Genomic DNA, 18,490 nt, shown 5'->3' with positions numbered 1-18,490 from the left:
CACACAAAAACCCTAAGACTTCTAGAACAAATGAATTCAGCAAAGTAGAACACAATATAAACATAAAAAATCAATAATATTCCTGAACATCAACAATGAAACCACCAAGAAAGAAATTAGTATTAAACATTAGTATTATGCATTCACAATAGTATTACAAAATTAAACACTTAGGAATCATTTTAAACAAGGAAGTGATATGCCTCTGCAATGAAAACTATAGTATCATTTAAAAAGAGACTGAGGAGGACATCAGAAAATGGAAAGATATCCTCCCCGCCCCGTTCCTGAATAGGAAGAAGTAACACCCTCAGAATGGCACAGTACCAAGCCTGATACACAGATTTAATGCAATCTCAATCAGACTCTATTAAAAATCTTTACAGACCTAGAAAAAAATTCTAAAATTTATATGGAAACAGAAGAGACCCGAAATAGCAGAAGTAACTCTGAGCACAAGAGTAAAGCAGAAAGCATTGCAACACTGGATTTCAAGTTATATTAAAAAGCTATATTATGAAATTAGTGTGGTATTGGCTCACAGACATGTAGATCAATCGGACAGAACACAGGATGCAGAAGCCACCCCAGGCATATTCAGCCATCTGATCTTTTAAAGGATCCAAAAACATGCTGGAGAAAAAATAACCTTCTCCACAAATGGTGCTGGAAAACTTGTTATTCATTTGCAGAGAAATGAGCCTAGCCACATGTCTCACCTGATACTGTCATCACAATCTCAAATACCAAAACATGTTACAAGTTTGTTAAAAAAAAAATTTCTGCATTGATGGTGGGAATGTAAACTAGCACAAGCACTATACAAATAAGTATAGAGATTCTTCAAAAACTAAAAATAGAAATTCCATTTCATCAGCTATACATGTTCCGAGTATCTTCCCAAAAGTTATAGATATATTACAGAGATACATGCATACCCATGTTTATAGCAACACAACTCACAATAGCTACATTTTGGAAATGGCTTTGTATGTCCACCAACAGATGACTGGACAAACAAAATGTGGTATAGATGCACAATGGAGTACTACTCTCACATAAAGGATAAATGTGGGTCTGTGATACGGCTCCACTGCACAGTGCCTGTCTGGCAAGTGTGAGGTTCTGAGTTTGATTCCCGGTACGAAAGAAGAGAAGAGAAAACAGAAAAGAAAAAAGAGAAAAGAGAAAGAGAAAAAGACAGACAGACAGACGGACGGACGAACACATAAAGGACAAATATGAGTCAACTGAAGGAAAATGGAAATACTTGAGTTTGTGACACTAAGCAAAATAAATTAGCCACAGAAAGTTAAATAACTCTTATTTGGGAAACACAATCTATGAATAAATTAAATAGCAAACTAAAAGACAACAGGAAACAGGGAGGGCGACCTTTTGCAGATGGTAAGCAAATCTAAGGATGGAGGGAGAAGACAGGAAGGAAAGGGGAAGGGAAATTAAAAGAACTAAGAAGTAACATGTGCGTGCACCAACTTCCCATGGTGGATGTATTTATTATATATCACAAACATGTGCTAACAAAACAGCACAAATATAAATAAATTTCAGAATAGCCAGGTGTGATGGTAGATGCTTGTAATCCCAAATCTATGGAAGACTAAAGCAGGATGATCCCAAGTTGGAGGCTCAGACTTTACAATTTAGTGACTAAGGAGGATTCTGTTTCAAAAAACAAAACACGACACTTTGCTATCGTGCGTATCTATATTTACTCAAAAAGGATAAAGAAACAAAGAAACAGAAAACAAGAAACTGAGAAGAGTTAGTGTCCTTGGGAGTTAAACTAGATATTGGGAAGAGAAAAGTAAACACATTTTTAACTGGATACCTTTATATAATTCCTCCATTCCACAAGTTTAATCCTCACTACAATGTCAATGATAATTCTGAGTGCTTGTAAACTAACTCATTGGTGTAGATCAAGCACCTTTAGAGATACCCATATATGAATAACCTGACTAATCACAAACCAAGTGCTAAATGGAAAACCCCAACTGAACGCTTTCACTTACCCTGTTAAATGCCAAAGGCTTTATATACATATATTCCAATTAAACCTTCAACCTAGGATCATTTGGGTTGGTATTCACAATATAAGAGACAAACTAAGGAGTTCAGGACTGCGTGGTAACAGAATAATATGCTAGGAGTGAGTAAATTTACAATTAGAGGAACCAAGTGCAATCTTTCTGTGAACATACTCAAGTAGGAAGGTAAAGGCTGGGACAAACAGTGAGGCCAAAGCACAAGCACATCATGGCACTGAAACTAGGTTGAGGGGCCATCCTCTTACCGTTTTCCACAGCCAGGAATATGTTCTTTAAAGTAGGAAAATAGCTGCTCTGTTTACTTTTCAGGATCTGAACCATCTTGAGGATGACAGGAGCTTGAAGCTAAATTAAAGGTGAAAAGAACTTTAATAAAAATAAGCTACCTTATTAAATAAATTCTGTAAGAAAATATGAATCATATCCCACTCATGCACAATATGAAAAAGATTTAATACTCAAATGCATATCTGGTTTCAATCTGAAAGCAGCATTTTTGTTAGCTTGTATTTTGTTTTGTTTTGTTTTGTTTTGGGGGTTTACATATCAACTATCAGTTATTTCTTGATCTACTTCAGTAAAATTTCTTGATCTATTTCAGAAGCTCTCCAGGAGACATGTGAATAGATGCCTCAGCTGTTGTAACACTAAAGGAAGTACTCAATGGTTTATACTTGGCAGAGCAGCCCCGAAGCTGTATCTCCACTAAGCAAGACCCTACTCCTTCCAATTAAATCCACTAGATTTAACTAATCTTTACATTCTCCCACACTGCCCTGAGGAACCACTGTTTCCACTGCCAAAAAATATTTCCTATTGTCTCAAGTGCTGTCAAAATAATGTAAGGGAAAAATTACTTTTCATCTCCCATTAATTTAAAAAAATGCACACTCTCTATACAGCATTTTGGGTAAGAATAGAGTATTAAGTCATTTAAAGACCATGTATAAATCTCTAAACCTAGAGAAACCACTGCTCAGGAGACCTCAATCTGCTGCTGACCTTGCTTACTGAATTTACAAACAATAGCCACGGCTCTCACTTACTTGATCATAAATGCATGACAGATTCTCTCTCCTCATCATCCAGAAATCCAGCTCAGTTTGAGGAGACAGGTGAAGACCATTCAGTAAAGGCTGTGCTGAATCTCTTTCTACAATTTCTTGGATTTGATGTGACCATCTGATAACTGCAGATTCAATTTCATGGAGTAGTCTTCTCTCACTTGAGGGTAGCCTTCAAATATTGAAATGATTAGTAAAATAATTCAAAGATAATTATTTTAAACAGAGATAAGACACAGATTTTAATATTTTTATGCATATATAAACTAATTTTCTAAATATAAATTCTTCAAAATCCAGTATTTTGACTTAAAATATAATTTTATTCTGTATTTAATATGCCTCCAGTGTTACAAACTTTTTAGCAAAGAATTATCATATTCTCAAAAAACATTTTACTAAACAAATAATGTTGTTGAGATCATGATGACTGAAAATTTCCCTTTAGACAGTATGCTTTGAGCTGGGTGTGGTGGCACACGCCTGAACGCTAGACTCAGGGAGACAGAAGGATCATCATGTGTTTAAGGCCAGCCTGGGCTACAGAGTAAGTGAGTCCAACATCAGCCTTAACTACATAGTGATATCCTGTCTTAAAAAATAAATAAATAGTATGTTTCAAAATAAAGTACATATTTTTAACATTTGCTGTAGCTATAATTATTTTATTGATAGTATACTAAGACTGTGATATTAAACAGATAAATTATCCCTCCATTTTCATGTGTTGTAGATACCACATCATTACCTACTTGATCTGTGAATAATTCTGATCCAAGTCAATATATTCCGCAATAGTAGGAATTGGGAGAAGTGTTCTTCTAGACATTTTGCCCTTAAAAATATGCATCTTAGTTTTCATGATTTCTGTGTGACATTCCATATCTTGTGAAGTAAAATATGACCAGGATTTATGGTTGTTCTTATTAGAAAGAATTGGCACAAGTATCTAAAGAAAGAAAAATGTTTTTAAAATTAGTCAATTTACAATGTCCTGCTTCAACTATTGCCTTGCTGTACATAATTGGCAACAAAATCACTCAATTTCATAAATATCCTGTGATACCAAGTCTACAAAGGCACAGTCAGTGACCTATTTAGACCTAATAAATTATACATAAGTTCTTTCAAAGTGGAAGTACAATACTGCTTGTTCATTCATTTATCCATTTACCAAGCACTTGTGGAGGGCTCAGTAACTCAAACACTGAAGGAGGAAAGAAGAGTCATATTTAGGAACCAAACTATTTTCTTGGAATCACATGGAGGCTGGGAATAAATCTAACAAAACCCTGGAAGGCACCCCAGCAGATTACAGTTTGGATAGTAAGCAAGATGTTTATTCTGTTTAACCATGTGAGCTTGTAAAGAGCTCCTTTTTCCTAACTAAATGATCACCAATGAAACCAGGTACATATGTGAAAACTCTTAAAAAAGCATATTTTGCATTCCTAGAGTCTAGCATATATTACAGAAGAGCACGTTGAGTTACTGAAGGTGGTCACTTTTTGCTTTCCTACTCCTTTCCAACATGCATTTTAAACATTTTTCATTTCTCTAATACAATCTTTCCAGGCTATCTACATCACAGTATAAAATTTCAGTTAGCTAAAATGTTCAGAAAATACTTAATTGAAAGATGGCAGATAGATAACAGCTGGCTACAAAGGCTCCCTGAGATAGTCAACTTAGAATTCAACATAATACTGTGTGGGGAACCCAAACAGAGGGAGATGAATTCCCTCATCGCAAGAAGAAACTAAGGTAAGAAGAACCAATCAAACATACAGTCCTGGTGCTATTATTGGAACAGCTAAAGGTTCAATGATCCCGCTGCAGCAGGCAATTTGCCAAGCTACCGAGGTCCTGCTGCTTCAATTCACTGGAGGTGCAGTCACACTGAGGTCGGGGGTAAGCCAGCCGAACAGAGCACTGAACTGGCGGGGATGGTGAGTGATGAGTGAGTGGACCCATTCCACAGAAAGGAGGGCTCCAGCAGATGACATTTTGGGACTGGGCAGGACTGGCAAGTAAAAGGGGCAGCAGTGACTTTAGTGAGTTGTTCCCTTCCTGAACGGGATTGGTGGAGTGAGCTAGGCCTGGGTCATGCGACCTGGCTGAGACCCATTAGGTTATCTGAAATCAATTCCCTATGGTGGTGGTGCACACTAATGCAATGGAAGCCTCAGAAGTTTGGCTGACCCAGAGGGAAGGCTGCGCACAGTAATACCATGCAGGCCACAGCAGCTTGACTGATCTGGAGGGCAGGGACCAGCATACGCTGACCCTGTTTGCAACTCACTAGCAAACTGCAGTGGGAAGGGTCACCCAGCCAGTGTGCTTCAGAAGAATTGTAACCAACAAAGAAAGAAACTGGGGCCTCCTGGAAGAAAAAAAAAAAAAAAAAAAAAAAAACATGGGAAGAGGAAGCAACAACAAAAGTACCCAGGTCCCAAACCTGAGAACATTGACCCAGAACAGGTAAATACAAAGGAGAATGAGAACAGCAAACATGCAATATCAGACACAGAACCAGTGGACATAAAGAGATATCTTCAGGACCTCATAGATGAGTTCAAAAGTGAAATATTTAGCCAAGTAAAGCAAGATATAAGATTAATAACAGAGATGCTAAGCACTCCTCCAGCAGACACAGGCAGGAACTCAAACAAAGGAGAGAACCATTTGATGAAGAATATAAACAAAATATAGAATACATGAAGCAGATTCAAAGAGATTACCAAGAAATTAAAAAGTCTATGGAAAGATAGCAATTCTGCTTGAAAGAAAGTAAGGATAGATTATCCAAACTGGAGGACAGGTTTGCAATGTGGGATTATGAAAGGAAAAACTTTTTAAAAATAGCAAGGAAATGAGCAGTAAAATGCAAAGGCTACAAAATGACAAGAGGATCTATAACTTGAGAATAAAGAATGTAAATGAAGAAGCAGGGGTACAAAGGAACTACAAAGGCTATTCATAGAAATAATTAAGGAAAACTTCCCAAACATAGGGAAAGGGAATGATATTCTGATGTATGAGGCATACAAAACTCTAGCCACCTACAACCAAAACACAGCTATATCCAGGCAGATAATAATCAAGATCCCAGAAATTCAATATAAGAACAGAATATTAAAAGCTGTTAGAGACAAGAAACAGATCACCTATAAAGGAAGCCCCATCAGAATAACGGCAGACTTCTTAACACAAACCATCAAGTTAAGAAGAGCCTGGAGAAGGGGCTGGGGATTTAGCTCAGCAGCATAAGCGCCTGCCTTGCAAGCAGGCAGTCGTGAGTTCGTGAGTTCGATCCCCGGTACTGATAAAAAGGAAAAAGACAAAAAAAAAAAAAAAAAAAAAAAGAGCCTGGAGCGAAATATTCCAAACCCTGAAAGAAAATAACCTCTAACCCAGATTGATATACTCTGCTAAACTGTCTCTAGAAATTAATGGAGAAACAAGATGCTTCCAAGACAAAGAGGAACTTGGGAAATTCGCAACCACCAATCCAACTCTACAGAGAATACTACAGGGCATTCTAGAGAGAGTTAAAAAGTACTAGGATTCCAGGAACAGTAGCAGAGAGGCCTCAATGAATGGAGCAGAAAACAGAATGAAGAAGATAAGCAGACAATTGACGGCAAAAAAAGAGCATAACTGAAATGAGGCAGAGAAGGTAGATTATAATCTCTAATATAGATAGCCTTGATACACTAAATATGTATTTTTAAAAAACCACACTTAGAGTAGATCAGGAAGTAGAGTCCACCGAGATGCTATTTATAGGAAATATAATTAACATGAAAAAGAGTACATGGACTGAAAATCAAATGTGAGAAAACAATGCTCTATGTAACACAGAACCAGAGAGTAATAGGGGCAGCTAGACTAGTATTTGTGGATAGGTTGGAAAGACAGGCTTTAATAGGTAAAGAAATACCATTAGAGATCAAACCAGGAGAAAGAAGGTTCGGAACCACGTAGGTAAATAGCAGATCCCCCCCCCCAATTTAAAACCAAGGGTCTTGGTCACCCTCAAAAATGCACAGCATACCCTGGGGATATGAAAAGGGAGGGAGAGTCTTAAAAAAGATGGCAGAAGATATTGTTAATAGTGTATCAAGATTTAAAACCCACATTATTCACCCCATTCTGCTTAGATTTTGTTCTTTTTTTTATAGATTTTATTCTGTCCTAGTTTGTCTACTTGCATTAGATTTGAGGGCACAGACAGTTATCCCCAAAACATCAGAATACAGTACAGTAATCATCTTTAATTTCCTATTATCTTAATCTGGAACCCTGTATGACTTATACTATTTTATCATGAATGATTTTAGTTAAATCTTGTTTGTTTGATTGCTGTTTGGTATCGACAGATTTTATTCAAAACTGATATGATTGATAGTATCAAATCTGAGAGTATAGGCAACTACACTGAAGATGACAAGACTCTGTGATACATACATATTCTGGTTTAATAGCTTCCTGCTTTTGAAGTTTTATACTATATACAAAGTTCTGTTTTTATTAATACTGTTATGTACTGATATATTCAATTATACTATGTCTGATGATATAGCCAATTCTATTGGAGATAAGAGACAACACAGGAACTATGGTAGAACTCCTTGTACAATTGTCTTATATGTCTTTTTCATTTCATGTGTTTATAGGATATGTTTTGTTTTGTCTTGCTTTGTTTTGTTTCTCCAATATAGAAAGGATAGAAATACATGTTAAGACTCATGCATGTGTATAAACAATTTATGAGAACTGATCTTATGACACATGATGAAATGAACAGATACTTTGAAGACAAAGAGACACTAAAGTACCCAGTGCTGATCCTGGAGTGTCATATACGGTTTATATACAGGGCTTGAAGTTAATTTTAGTGCAATATTTTTTTTAACTACACATGAAACAAGGTTTCCTGGTATAGAATTTTTCCCTTGGTTTGGACCACCAGCCCTGAAATTAGTGGGGCTAGGGGTCAGGGAGCCAAGGATCATGCAGAGGCAACCTGCAGTTTATAGTTCTAGCTCAGTGGTAGAGCATATGTCTAGTACTTGTGAAATGATGCCCGGGGCACAAAAACAAACTAATTTGCATCAATAAGGGCCTCCTGCACATGTCTTCCTCATTCACTTGTTGCACTCAATTTACAGCTTTAAAAGCATGTGTCCATTCAGGTTAATTCATGATTGTATGCATTTAAAAATGCCCAATAGCAACCACTGTATTTGTTTCTACTTATTTGCCAATTCTTCCATTTGATATTAAGACTGGTTTCTATTTTTGATATTATATGATCTATATATATTTCCTTGAATACAATGTCCTTGTCCTGTGTGTGAACCTCTATTTAGGGGAAGAAAGTTGAAAGGTAAAACACCCAAATTTGCATTTAAGCTTTACTGGTATTAAAATGGTACATTTCATATTTTTTAAAAAATTGTTTGATCATGTCTCTGTGAAAAAAATATTCAACACTTGACTTAAAGGAGGAGAGATTTATCTGGCTCATAGTTTGGGGAATTCAGTCAACTGTATGAGAGATAGGCTCTGTCATTTCTGTCAAAGTAGAAGGCCCAAAGCTACTCCATTTTGAATTTAAATGACCTGGCTTCTTACTCACTATCCTCCAACCCCCTGTTAATTTCCTGAGCTCCAAGAAATGTTGACTAGTACCTTTTCCCAGAGCCCAGCTGTTTTCCAAGATAAAGAACCAAGAACTTTGCATTCTGAACCTCATGTTCCACTCTAACTTAACAATGCACCCCCACCCTCCTGCCAATTGACTTAGTCATTGTAAGCCTTTAATTCAGCCAATTAAAAATCAACTGCTTCTCCTGTGTTAGGGATAGAAGGAGCAACCTCCTTTGTCCTACACTTCTTGATTGTGTCCTTCTTCATGACGCATGATTGTGTCCTTCTTCAGAAGTAAAAGGCCTTGTGGAGACCTCTTGCATCATGTCTGAGTACATTCTTTCTAGCACCAACAATTTTAATCTGGGGACTTATTTCCAACAACGGGCAGTTGGCTCCAAGGCAGAGAAAAAAATATGATGCAAGCGCGTAGAGAAGGAAAGCTGCTCACTTTATGATGGCCAAGAAGCAGAGAGTGAAGGAAGGAGTCTGGGGAAAGAATACTACATTCCAGGTCATACCTCTAGTGATCCATCCCCTTCAACCAGGCCCCATAGAGTAAAATCACAATCAGTGATGAACTCATCAGTGGGTCATTCTACCAATGTGTATGGCATCCCTACAATCCAATCAACTCCCCAAAGCCCCGCTTCAGAACACATGAAACTTTGCAGGGACATTTTAGATCTAAACCATAAAAATAATTTTAAAAGCCTTGATAGTGGCTAAAGGAATTTTGTTGTTAAAATAATGCTAAAGATGAGAAAAATAATCCCGCATTTCCAACAACCAATCTTTTGCTCTCAAAATGATAAAAGTGAGCCACTGTGGAAGCAATTCCATATTTGTAAAAATAACACATATGCATACTGCAGTGACATGAAACTTGCAAAAAGTATACATAAACAGAATATTTAGTATCATGTATATTTTTCCAAAGTATTATCAATTATACATTAACTTCAAATCTATTTTTCCTGCCAATTTTGCTGATACTTCTTCTGGATTTACTGGCTCAGAAGTATAAATAAACATCTACCTTTTTATTAGATAATCAGCCTAGATGACAGGACCTATCTTCTTTGCAAAATAAATTAAATGTGTGCTATTGAAAAATTACTCTTCTTGACCACCAAGTTGCTGTGAGCCATTTTGCTACTCTATAATTTTGCAAGTGTCTTTCCTGCTTTATCCTGAGCTCCACCCCTTAAAAACTCCCGCTTTCCTGGAGGGAGCCTTCACTGAAAGAGCTGTTTGAGTTAGAATTCAAAGGCATTAAAGGAGTTAGCTGAAGGGATTTCAAGGAAAAGGAGAAAATTTGGGGGTATATTCAGTATATGCCTAAAAAGGGAAGGGAAAAGGCCACCAGTTAATGAGAAGAGTTTAGAGAAGTAATGGAAAAACCAGATCACAAGAGTTTGGACTAGACTTCATCCCAGCTGGTTTAGAGTTCTGGGGTGGGGCCTAAGAGCTCATATTTCTAATTCATTTACAGTATCAGTAATGCTGACACACTAATTCCCAGTGAACAACAAAGCTAAGCTTTGACCAATATAAGGACTTAGATTATATTCCTTTGGAGTCAAATAGAAGCTTATGCAGGGTCTGAGGAGGGATGCATTCTGGGTTAGGTTCAGCAAGGATCACCCTACTGCAGTGCTTGCTGGGAATAGGCTGTGGATGGCAGATCCAGTGCAGTGACATAGAGAGAATGGAGAAGACAGAATAGAGAGAAGGAGGAAACTGATTCCAGAAATGTTCTGAAGGTAGAACTCACATAATTTCCTCATAGAATATATATAACTTGTGAGGCCAAGGAAAGGAGTCAAGGATGATTCTGAAGTGTTCTGGCTTCAGCATCTGAAGTGATGGAATTCTACCAACTGAATGATAACCACAAAAAACCACATATACTGCAAAAAGGGAAGGCTTCAAAAGCCCAGAAGTTTAAATTTGATTTATAGTATCAATTACTCAGCAAGCAGAGATGTCAGGAAGGTGTGTGACTCTCTAAGTTTGGAGTTCAGAAGAAAAATCTTGGCTAGGATCTGCAGCACATCATTTCATACCACTGCTGTTATGGCCAATGTCTAGATATCCCCCCAAAGCCTCATGCAGTCAGAAGTGGGGCTTTTCAGAGGTGGCTGGATCTAGGGTGTGTGATGCCGAGATTAAGACTGTGTGATTACTAAATTAGTTCACTGATTAGTTTGGCATAGTTATGGGTGTGGATAATGGGAAGGCCCACCCTGGCTGCGTAGCCTGGAAAGGATAAAAGGAAGAAGGCAGGCTGCTTCTCTGCTTGTCTGCTGCTTCGTGCCTGCTCTGTGATGTCGTTCTGCCAGGCCACCCTACCTTGGAGCCAGCCAACTACAGACTGAAGGCTCTACAAACTGTGAGACATGATGACACTTTGAATTTTTTTTTTTTTTTGCTACTGGGGATTAGACTCATGGCCTCACAAGTGCTCCTGGCCAGGCAAGTGCTTGTGCCACTGAGCCAAATCCCCAGCCTAGCTAAATCCCTGGCCCGCTTGGAAGCTTTAAACCTAAACCTATAGTCATGCCTTACACTTTCATTTCTATCAAATGAAGCTTTGCTCATAAATAAACCCAAGTAACATCACATTTGCGAGGTTCTGTTTTTCCTGCCCAATACTCATATCAGACTCTTCCAAACAACTTAAATTTTGGACATTTTATGCCATTTACACATATGCTCTTTGAGAGTTTATCCTCATTTAAGCCTTTCATTAAATGTTATGTAGTGCACTATACCTAGATTACTTCAGAGAAAGATCAGAAAAAATTAAATTTTTTATCTTCTGTTAGCCAAAACAGATGAAAGTAAGAATCCCAATGAAGAGTGTAGCCATGTCTTGCCAAGATCCAGCTAATTACAGACTAGATTCAATTAACCCCAGAAGTCAACAGATTCAGTTCAGTAAAAATATCTTGATTACCTGCTCCATATCAACAATTGTACCAGGTACTTTACATATAAACTTTTCTTTGTAACATCTCCCTGAAATCAGCTAAAACCCAGTAAGAGGAGGAAAACCCAAGCAAAATCCTGGAGCTAGGAGTAAAAACTTGGTTAGGATAAAGACAACAAGAAAGTATCTCTTTTTTAAACGATAACAGGAGACTCGGGAAGAGGAGTAAAAAAGAAACTGGTAAGTCATGAACATGGCCTTGGTAGGATTGTACAGATTACTGAGGTCTGACTGAGCAGTCATTAGGAAATGATCTTGTAGACAGCTGTCCACCCCAGCAGTTTTAAACGCTTGCTACATATCAGGATCATCAGGAAGCTTAACAACTACTGACACCCCGCCTGTTTTTAAGCATTCTGAGTTAATGGATGGATATGAGGCGCGGCCTGGGCTTTATTTAAAAACTTCCCTGAGATGTTCGAACTTTTAGTAAAGTTTGAAAACTACTACCCTAGTTCTAGAAAATTGGATCATTTGGTACATTATCCCTAGTGATGGTCTAACAAATAGCATCTGGTTAGAAATGGAGAATCTTGGGCTCCACTTTAGGCTAACTCAGTCTCCCTTTAATAACATTTTCAGGTGGTACTAATGCACATTAACAGGCCACTAGCTTTGGTTCAAATAGTGGTTCTCTCATCTAAATGAGTGTGTCAGCTTTGTGTTATCCTGAAAAAATACCCTTAACGAGGACAGGCTGATTTGGGCTTACAGTTTCAGAGGTTTCAGTCTAAGGTTAGTTGGCAACTGTCACTTTTGCTTTATTGTTTGGGTTTTAACTGCCCTGAGGCAGCAAGTTATCACAGTCACAAGAGTCCAACAAAGCTGCTCAGCTCCTGTAGGACCAAAAGTAGATACAAAGGAGCTGGGTCCTCCTGTTCCCTAAAAGGGCCCACCCTCAAGGACCTGACCTCCCTCTGCTCCACCGATTCTCCACAGCACCAAGCTGAGGACACCATGCCCTTAGTGCATGAGCCTTTCAGGGGACATTCCAGATCCCAATAGCAAAGAGGGAAGGAACTCAAAGACAAATATTCCTAACAATTTCCATCACATTTTCCCATTAACTGACATAAATTAAATTAAGTTCTTAACTGTTGTTTCTAAAGAAATCTGAAAACCATCCATTTTCAAAGTACAACTTGTCCCATTCTAAATGCGAAGTTTAAAACCTACAATTAAGTACATGAACTTCGTCAGCTCAAGCTGGTTTCTCTTTCCTCTATTATTTTGGGAGGAAGAAGAGAAGGGAGGGAGGGAGACAGGAAAGATCTGAGAAGTTCCCACCTGCTGAATATCAGGTGTCAGAATCGGCTCGTTTCACAAAGTCTAAATGTGGTCATTCTTCATATACACAGCTAATGACACTGCTGGCTTCCACACACTCCTTAAGCAGCCAGCAATGTCCCACATGATTTTAAGAGCCAGGGAGAGCTATAAAAGATTCAAATGCTAAAGAAAGACTAGTACCTCATCTAGGAAAGCAGTCACATGTCCAAGAGACGATGCAGATAACTCTTCAAATAACATCTTTTGAGAGAAATTAGTTCCACTGCTTTCAGTAATCTTCTTAGCAACATAAACAAGTTTATATTTTGCATCCCTTGGAATCTGAAACAAGAGCAAGATAATTAGATCAAGTTCACTACATGGTTTCCTTAACAAGCAAGCTTTGCTCAATACACCCTATAGCCAGACTGCTAGCAGAAGAAACAGAACCTGGAATCATGTCCACCTTTACAAACAAAGTGGTTCTCCTGTTGTCCCTATCCTGCAGTGTATACAGCTCCCTTTGTTCTTTTATAATGCTAATTTCACAGTATTATCAGTGCTGAAACCATGGCCATGATATGCCATAAGAATCTCAGCACACTTATGACTATGTAGAATGCTTTCATATTTTTAAAAATGTTTAAATACTCCTCTGTTTGGAAATAAACCAAACAAGACACAAAACAGGGTGCTAGAGGTTAACCTTATTTTTATCCTCAAGGCAAAAAATTGAAGGGTTTAATGAAGACATTCTAATATTTCCACAACTACCAAATCATTTCTGGACCTATTTGGACAATACTAAAGTGTTCTATTAGATGCAAAATTTTAAAAAATAAGTTACAAGTTACAAATAAGTTAGTAGTGCCAAACAAAGATTTTTTCAAAAGTGACAAAACCCATTGCATTCTGATATATCCCACTTCCTAGCTAGTATGTTGGCCACATCTTGGAGGATATTTTACATTAAAATGCGGGGTTGTACTCGTAAAGACTCAAAATCTTTCTTCACACAAGAAAAATGCGAAATAAAATGCTATTCTTGCAGGTGGTATGAAAAACTTTTAGACAAGCAACCTAAATTCAAAAAGAAAAAGGGGAAATACAGAAAAGAGGGGGGCAGCGAAAGAAAAAGATGAAAGATCCCCACCCCTACCATAGGTAGTAAACACCAAGAGTGTTACCTGCTACTCCTGTTTGAGGACCCAGGATGAAGCATGGTTGACAGCTGGGCAGACTGAATACACAGACTATATGGGTTCTGTCAAACACCGACTCTTTTTTGTTTTTTGTTTTTGTTTGTAAAGGATAGGACTCTAAAACCCTATGTGCTGGTGCATGCCTGTAATTCTAGCACTCTGGGAGGTTGAGGCAGGAGGATCTGAAGTGCAAGCCCAACCGAGGGAACTCCGCGAGACACTCAAGGGTCTGGGGATGTTGCTCAGAGCAAAGGGCCTGGGTTCAACCCCCAGTACTAGGGGGGCAAGGGAAAATAGGACTACTGAGTGGCCCTTGAGCTGCTGAAACGAAAGTTACCTGGCACAGAAAATCTACTTTGTACCTAATGCCCAGGCAGCTGAACGAAGCGCTGAGTTTCCTTCACCGTCTTGGTCTCACAAACACACGGGAATTCTCGGGCATTAAAGAGGCAGACTTTGCAGAAAACTAACCCACAGCTGTTCGACTGCAAAGTGGGTACACGTGAGAGGGCTCCACGGATCCCGGCCAGCGCCTCAGCTGAGTACTCCTCCTGGAGGGGCCACCGCGGTCCCCTTGCTCCTTACCTCCCGGGAGGCCGCCAGCTGCCCGGCACCCGTGACGCTGAACACCAGGCAGGCGGGGCTGTCGCGCTCCAGAAACTCGCCGAGGACCTGCCGGTTGTCCTCGCTTTCCAAGTACCGACTCCAAGTCTCCTCCCGGATCCCCAGCATCTGCTGCAAGCGGCCACAGAGGAAGCGCACCCGCGCGTCTCGGGCAAAGTTCTGCGCTCTGCGCACCGCCGCCGCCTCCTCCTCGTCCTCTTCCTCGTCTTCCTCCAAGCCGGCCTCTCGAGTTAGGCGCAGAGTGGGGACATCTCGGGAGCCTCGCGCCTCCCAGGTTGCCTCCCGGGCTGCCATCAGGTACCTCTGAGGTGACTCAAGGCCGATCTGCTCCCTGCGCCAGCCCAGAGGGACAAGGACACCGGGACCAGCGCTTTCCTGGCGCCCACTCACCTCCGCGACGCGGACCCTCACCCCACCTGCTGCTAATTGACCACCGCGGGGCCAGCAGGGAGAGCTCAGGCCACACAAAACTAGCCCGCGTCAGTTTCCCGGGGAACGCATCCTACCCCGCCTCCGGCCGCTGGGCGGAGTGAGGGGCGCGGCTCCCTGGCCGGCGTGCGCCGCGCTGTGGGTTCACCAGGCTGCTCATCTTTGGGAGGCTTAGTACTGGCTAGCTGCTCTCTGTGAACCTTCGCATGGAGCGTTAAGTTAAATCATTTATTTTGATTGGTCCATGTAATCCCTAAAAAGCCAAGGTTCTGACTAGCCAGTCTTTAATGTATGGACAAAAGACTGAGCCACAAAGTAAACAAAAAAATGTGAAACTATTTCAAGTTGAGGACTGTATTCCCTTTGCTTAGCTATTACCGGAAAGGAGTCAACCCTTGGCTCAGTTTTCTGAATTATGAAAATGCAAGATCGATGTATTCCACGTGTTCTAAATCCCATCCTCAACTCAATGCTGGAATGTTAATCCACTCCCTCTCTCTTCCCCTCAAAATGCATAGCACTCTGAAAACGCCAGCGTCCTGAAAAATTTATAGAATTATTCAAGAATAAAAGTTCAAGGGTGAAAAGCTTTAGACTGCTGTCTTTATGATACTGAAATCAGACTATTGGCATTATTGACACTGTTGATGAAATTTCCATTATTAAAGTAGCCAGAATTTGGGGAGGTTCTACTAAATTTTTTGTAGTCAGTCGTTCTCTTTTAATTGTTCAAGTTAATGACTTCAACCCCAACCTCTTTCATAGGAGCTACTGAAGGGGTATTGACCTCATTAGCTCATACAATAACTTATTGCTGATGTGTATATTTGTAACACGGTTTGAGATTTCAAAAATATTTTCAGAATCTTAATAATCTCTCATAGATATCTACGTTTTACAGCTATATGATCAGAATCTTGAAATAACATAGACCCTGGAAAGTCTTTATAATGAGTGCAAGGCTTGCAAACCTGTTTGGTATAGTCCAGTGGCTAGAATGGAAGCCAGCAATGAGTTCTTAGTGTCTTCTCTCAGCCCTATATTCCAGTTTTGCATCCTCTAGTCCAAAGAAACAGGAATTCTGTAAATAAGTGAATTAAGTGGGAAGTGAATACCTACTTTTATATGCAACAGGAAAAAATCTAAACAGTGCTAATATTAAAACAACTTTCAAAAAGTTAAATATGTAACTCAAAATACAGAATAAACACAAGCTTAAGGTGTACTCAACTCATTAATGAGGAAATCAACAGAGTAGTGAAATTGGTTCTTTTTGAGAGAGAATGCAGGATAAAGATTGCCTGGGTAGATACAATATTTATTTCTGTCTTACAGGAATCATAATCTGCTCTGTGAGTGTGGGCAAGTTAAGGTAGGAAAAGGAGTATATGCTGTAAGAGGATGGGGCAGGCTGGAGAAAAGATTCATTACATCCACCAGCTTAATGATCACCATTTTTCATAGCTTCATTCTGACATCAGCATTAGTCCGTTTCATGAAAAACCTTGTATCTGAGGATTGCCATTAGGTGAAGAACTTGGCTTGATCTTATGTTAGAAAAATTAAAGATATCATCTCTGATTTATATATTAGATTCAGTGCTCAAAGCTTGTTCTGCACATGTACCCTGAATTCCATGGTTAGTGGGTCATGTGCCATTGCCTCAGACACTCCGCCATGCCCTAGTCTCCTGCCTTACTTCCCCCTAAGAGACATACATCTCCCTAATTCTTTATTGGCCACCTGAGGGAGTCAAGGTCTCCATCTTCATATAGCTATTTCCTGCTGAAAGGGACTGCAGGCCCTACCTGCTAGGGATGATAAACTGTAACTAGGATGATGTGGCTCACCAGATGGGCTAAGGGAAACCTGTCAGAAGATAATGAGAAAGGAGTTAGTATCTATATGTGAAGAACTATTGAGCTGCCTATTTACCAGAAGTAGAGCTTCATGAACCTGTCAGGAGTTTGAGAGGCAAAGAGGGATAGTTGAAAGGCTGACAATGCCCATTTGTAGTGACTCTATTTATTTGTACTCAAAACAGAACTATAGTCTTGCTTTTTGAAGAGGAGCCTGAGGTCTTCCAGAGTTCATAGGTATAGAGTCTTAGTCCTATGAAAATTTGAGTGATCATTTCCTATGTAGGATTTTTATAGCTTGTCACTGGGTCCCCTTGAGGAAGGACCAGAATGGTTCCTCAGCAATTGGAAATAAGGTTAGGGCCTTGAGGGGTTGCTAGGGCTGCCTTTCTTGTTTCTTTGTCAATCTTTTGCTTTCCTTAATGAGACTTTAGACATGTTTCTCTGGTGCCTCTTGCAGTGAATGAGTGACCTGCCTCAGAAGATAGACTATAGGAGTCGTAGTTTGCAAGTCTATTTCTTTTCCAGATTGTTGTGTGGGCATGCAGTATCAGAAAGGCATATTTGGAACATATGACTTTCAAACCGATATGTCAGGATAGGTGTAAAGAAGTTCTGAGTAGGGATCACCTTAACCTCAATAATGGCTATAGATGTAGAAGAGTGTTTTCTAGAGAAGGAAGTTAAAACAGAGTAACTGAATATGTTTACTCAAGATGACCAATCTCCTGTGGTTTTTAGATGTCTGTGAATAGAAGCATTGTATGTTGCCCCAGGCCTTTTTAGTCCAGTTTTTCAGAGAAGCAAGGGTTTTGGCTCTGGGAACAGGGACAGTGAATCCTCCAGTACTGTGATTTAGGCACATCAGCTGCCTGCCACGTGGAGCAAGCCCCAGGCAGTAGGTTATTGCAGTCATGTGTCCAGTATCTACTTTCCCTACATTCAAATCAGGTCTTGATTGGCCCTGAGTTTTCCCTTGAATGATTTATGTGTGTTTAAAGAATTGTCAATTATGACAGTTATAGTTCTGGCCCACCTTTTTTTACTCTCTAGGTCATGATGGTTGAACACAGAAGAGGCCATGTCCAGCAATTGAGTCAGGAATCTTAAAATCCATCTGAATTTTGTAATTTGTGTAAGAATCTGGGGCTGACTGACAAATGATGTCCCATCAGTGCCTGTGCCTCCCTAAAAGATGGATCTAAATTTGTTTGTTCACAAAAGATTTCTACTACATGGCTATGAAAGACAGCTCAACTTTCTTCTTTAGGCTGTGTTATGGTTTGTTTCTGGATGTCCCCCCAAAGCCTCACACAGTCAA

At 39.6% G+C, this 18,490-nt stretch overlaps 1 protein-coding gene across 6 annotated transcripts in view; it reads right to left on the bottom strand.

Annotated features, from left to right (window-relative positions):
* Positions 1-15,535, bottom strand: part of Dnah11 (dynein axonemal heavy chain 11) — a 298,369-nt gene extending 282,834 nt beyond the window's left edge. Inside the window, exons 1-5 of one of the 6 annotated variants that reach the window (XM_063239334.1) lie at positions 14,843-15,535; positions 13,257-13,397; positions 3,889-4,085; positions 3,119-3,308; positions 2,318-2,417 (exon numbers count right to left, since the gene is read on the bottom strand). In XM_063239334.1, the coding sequence (XP_063095404.1) occupies positions 2,318-2,417; positions 3,119-3,308; positions 3,889-4,085; positions 13,257-13,397; positions 14,843-15,175 (961 nt within the window). In that variant the 5' untranslated portion in view covers positions 15,176-15,535. Of the gene's footprint in view, positions 1-2,317; positions 2,418-3,118; positions 3,309-3,888; positions 4,086-13,256; positions 13,398-14,242; positions 14,747-14,842 lie in introns of those variants that run through there. The other 5 variants (XM_063239325.1, XM_013152435.3, XM_063239345.1 and 2 more) reach the window with 5 other exon arrangements.
* Between the last annotated feature and the right edge of the window lie 2,955 nt (positions 15,536-18,490).

Source organism: Cavia porcellus, unplaced genomic scaffold (assembly GCF_034190915.1).
Source record: "Cavia porcellus strain 051 isolate PalLab524CR breed Dunkin Hartley unplaced genomic scaffold, mCavPor4.1 scaffold_2, whole genome shotgun sequence".
In the NCBI taxonomy this organism is placed as follows: Eukaryota; Metazoa; Chordata; class Mammalia; order Rodentia; family Caviidae; genus Cavia; species Cavia porcellus.
This window is presented reverse-complemented; position numbering and strand designations above follow the sequence as displayed.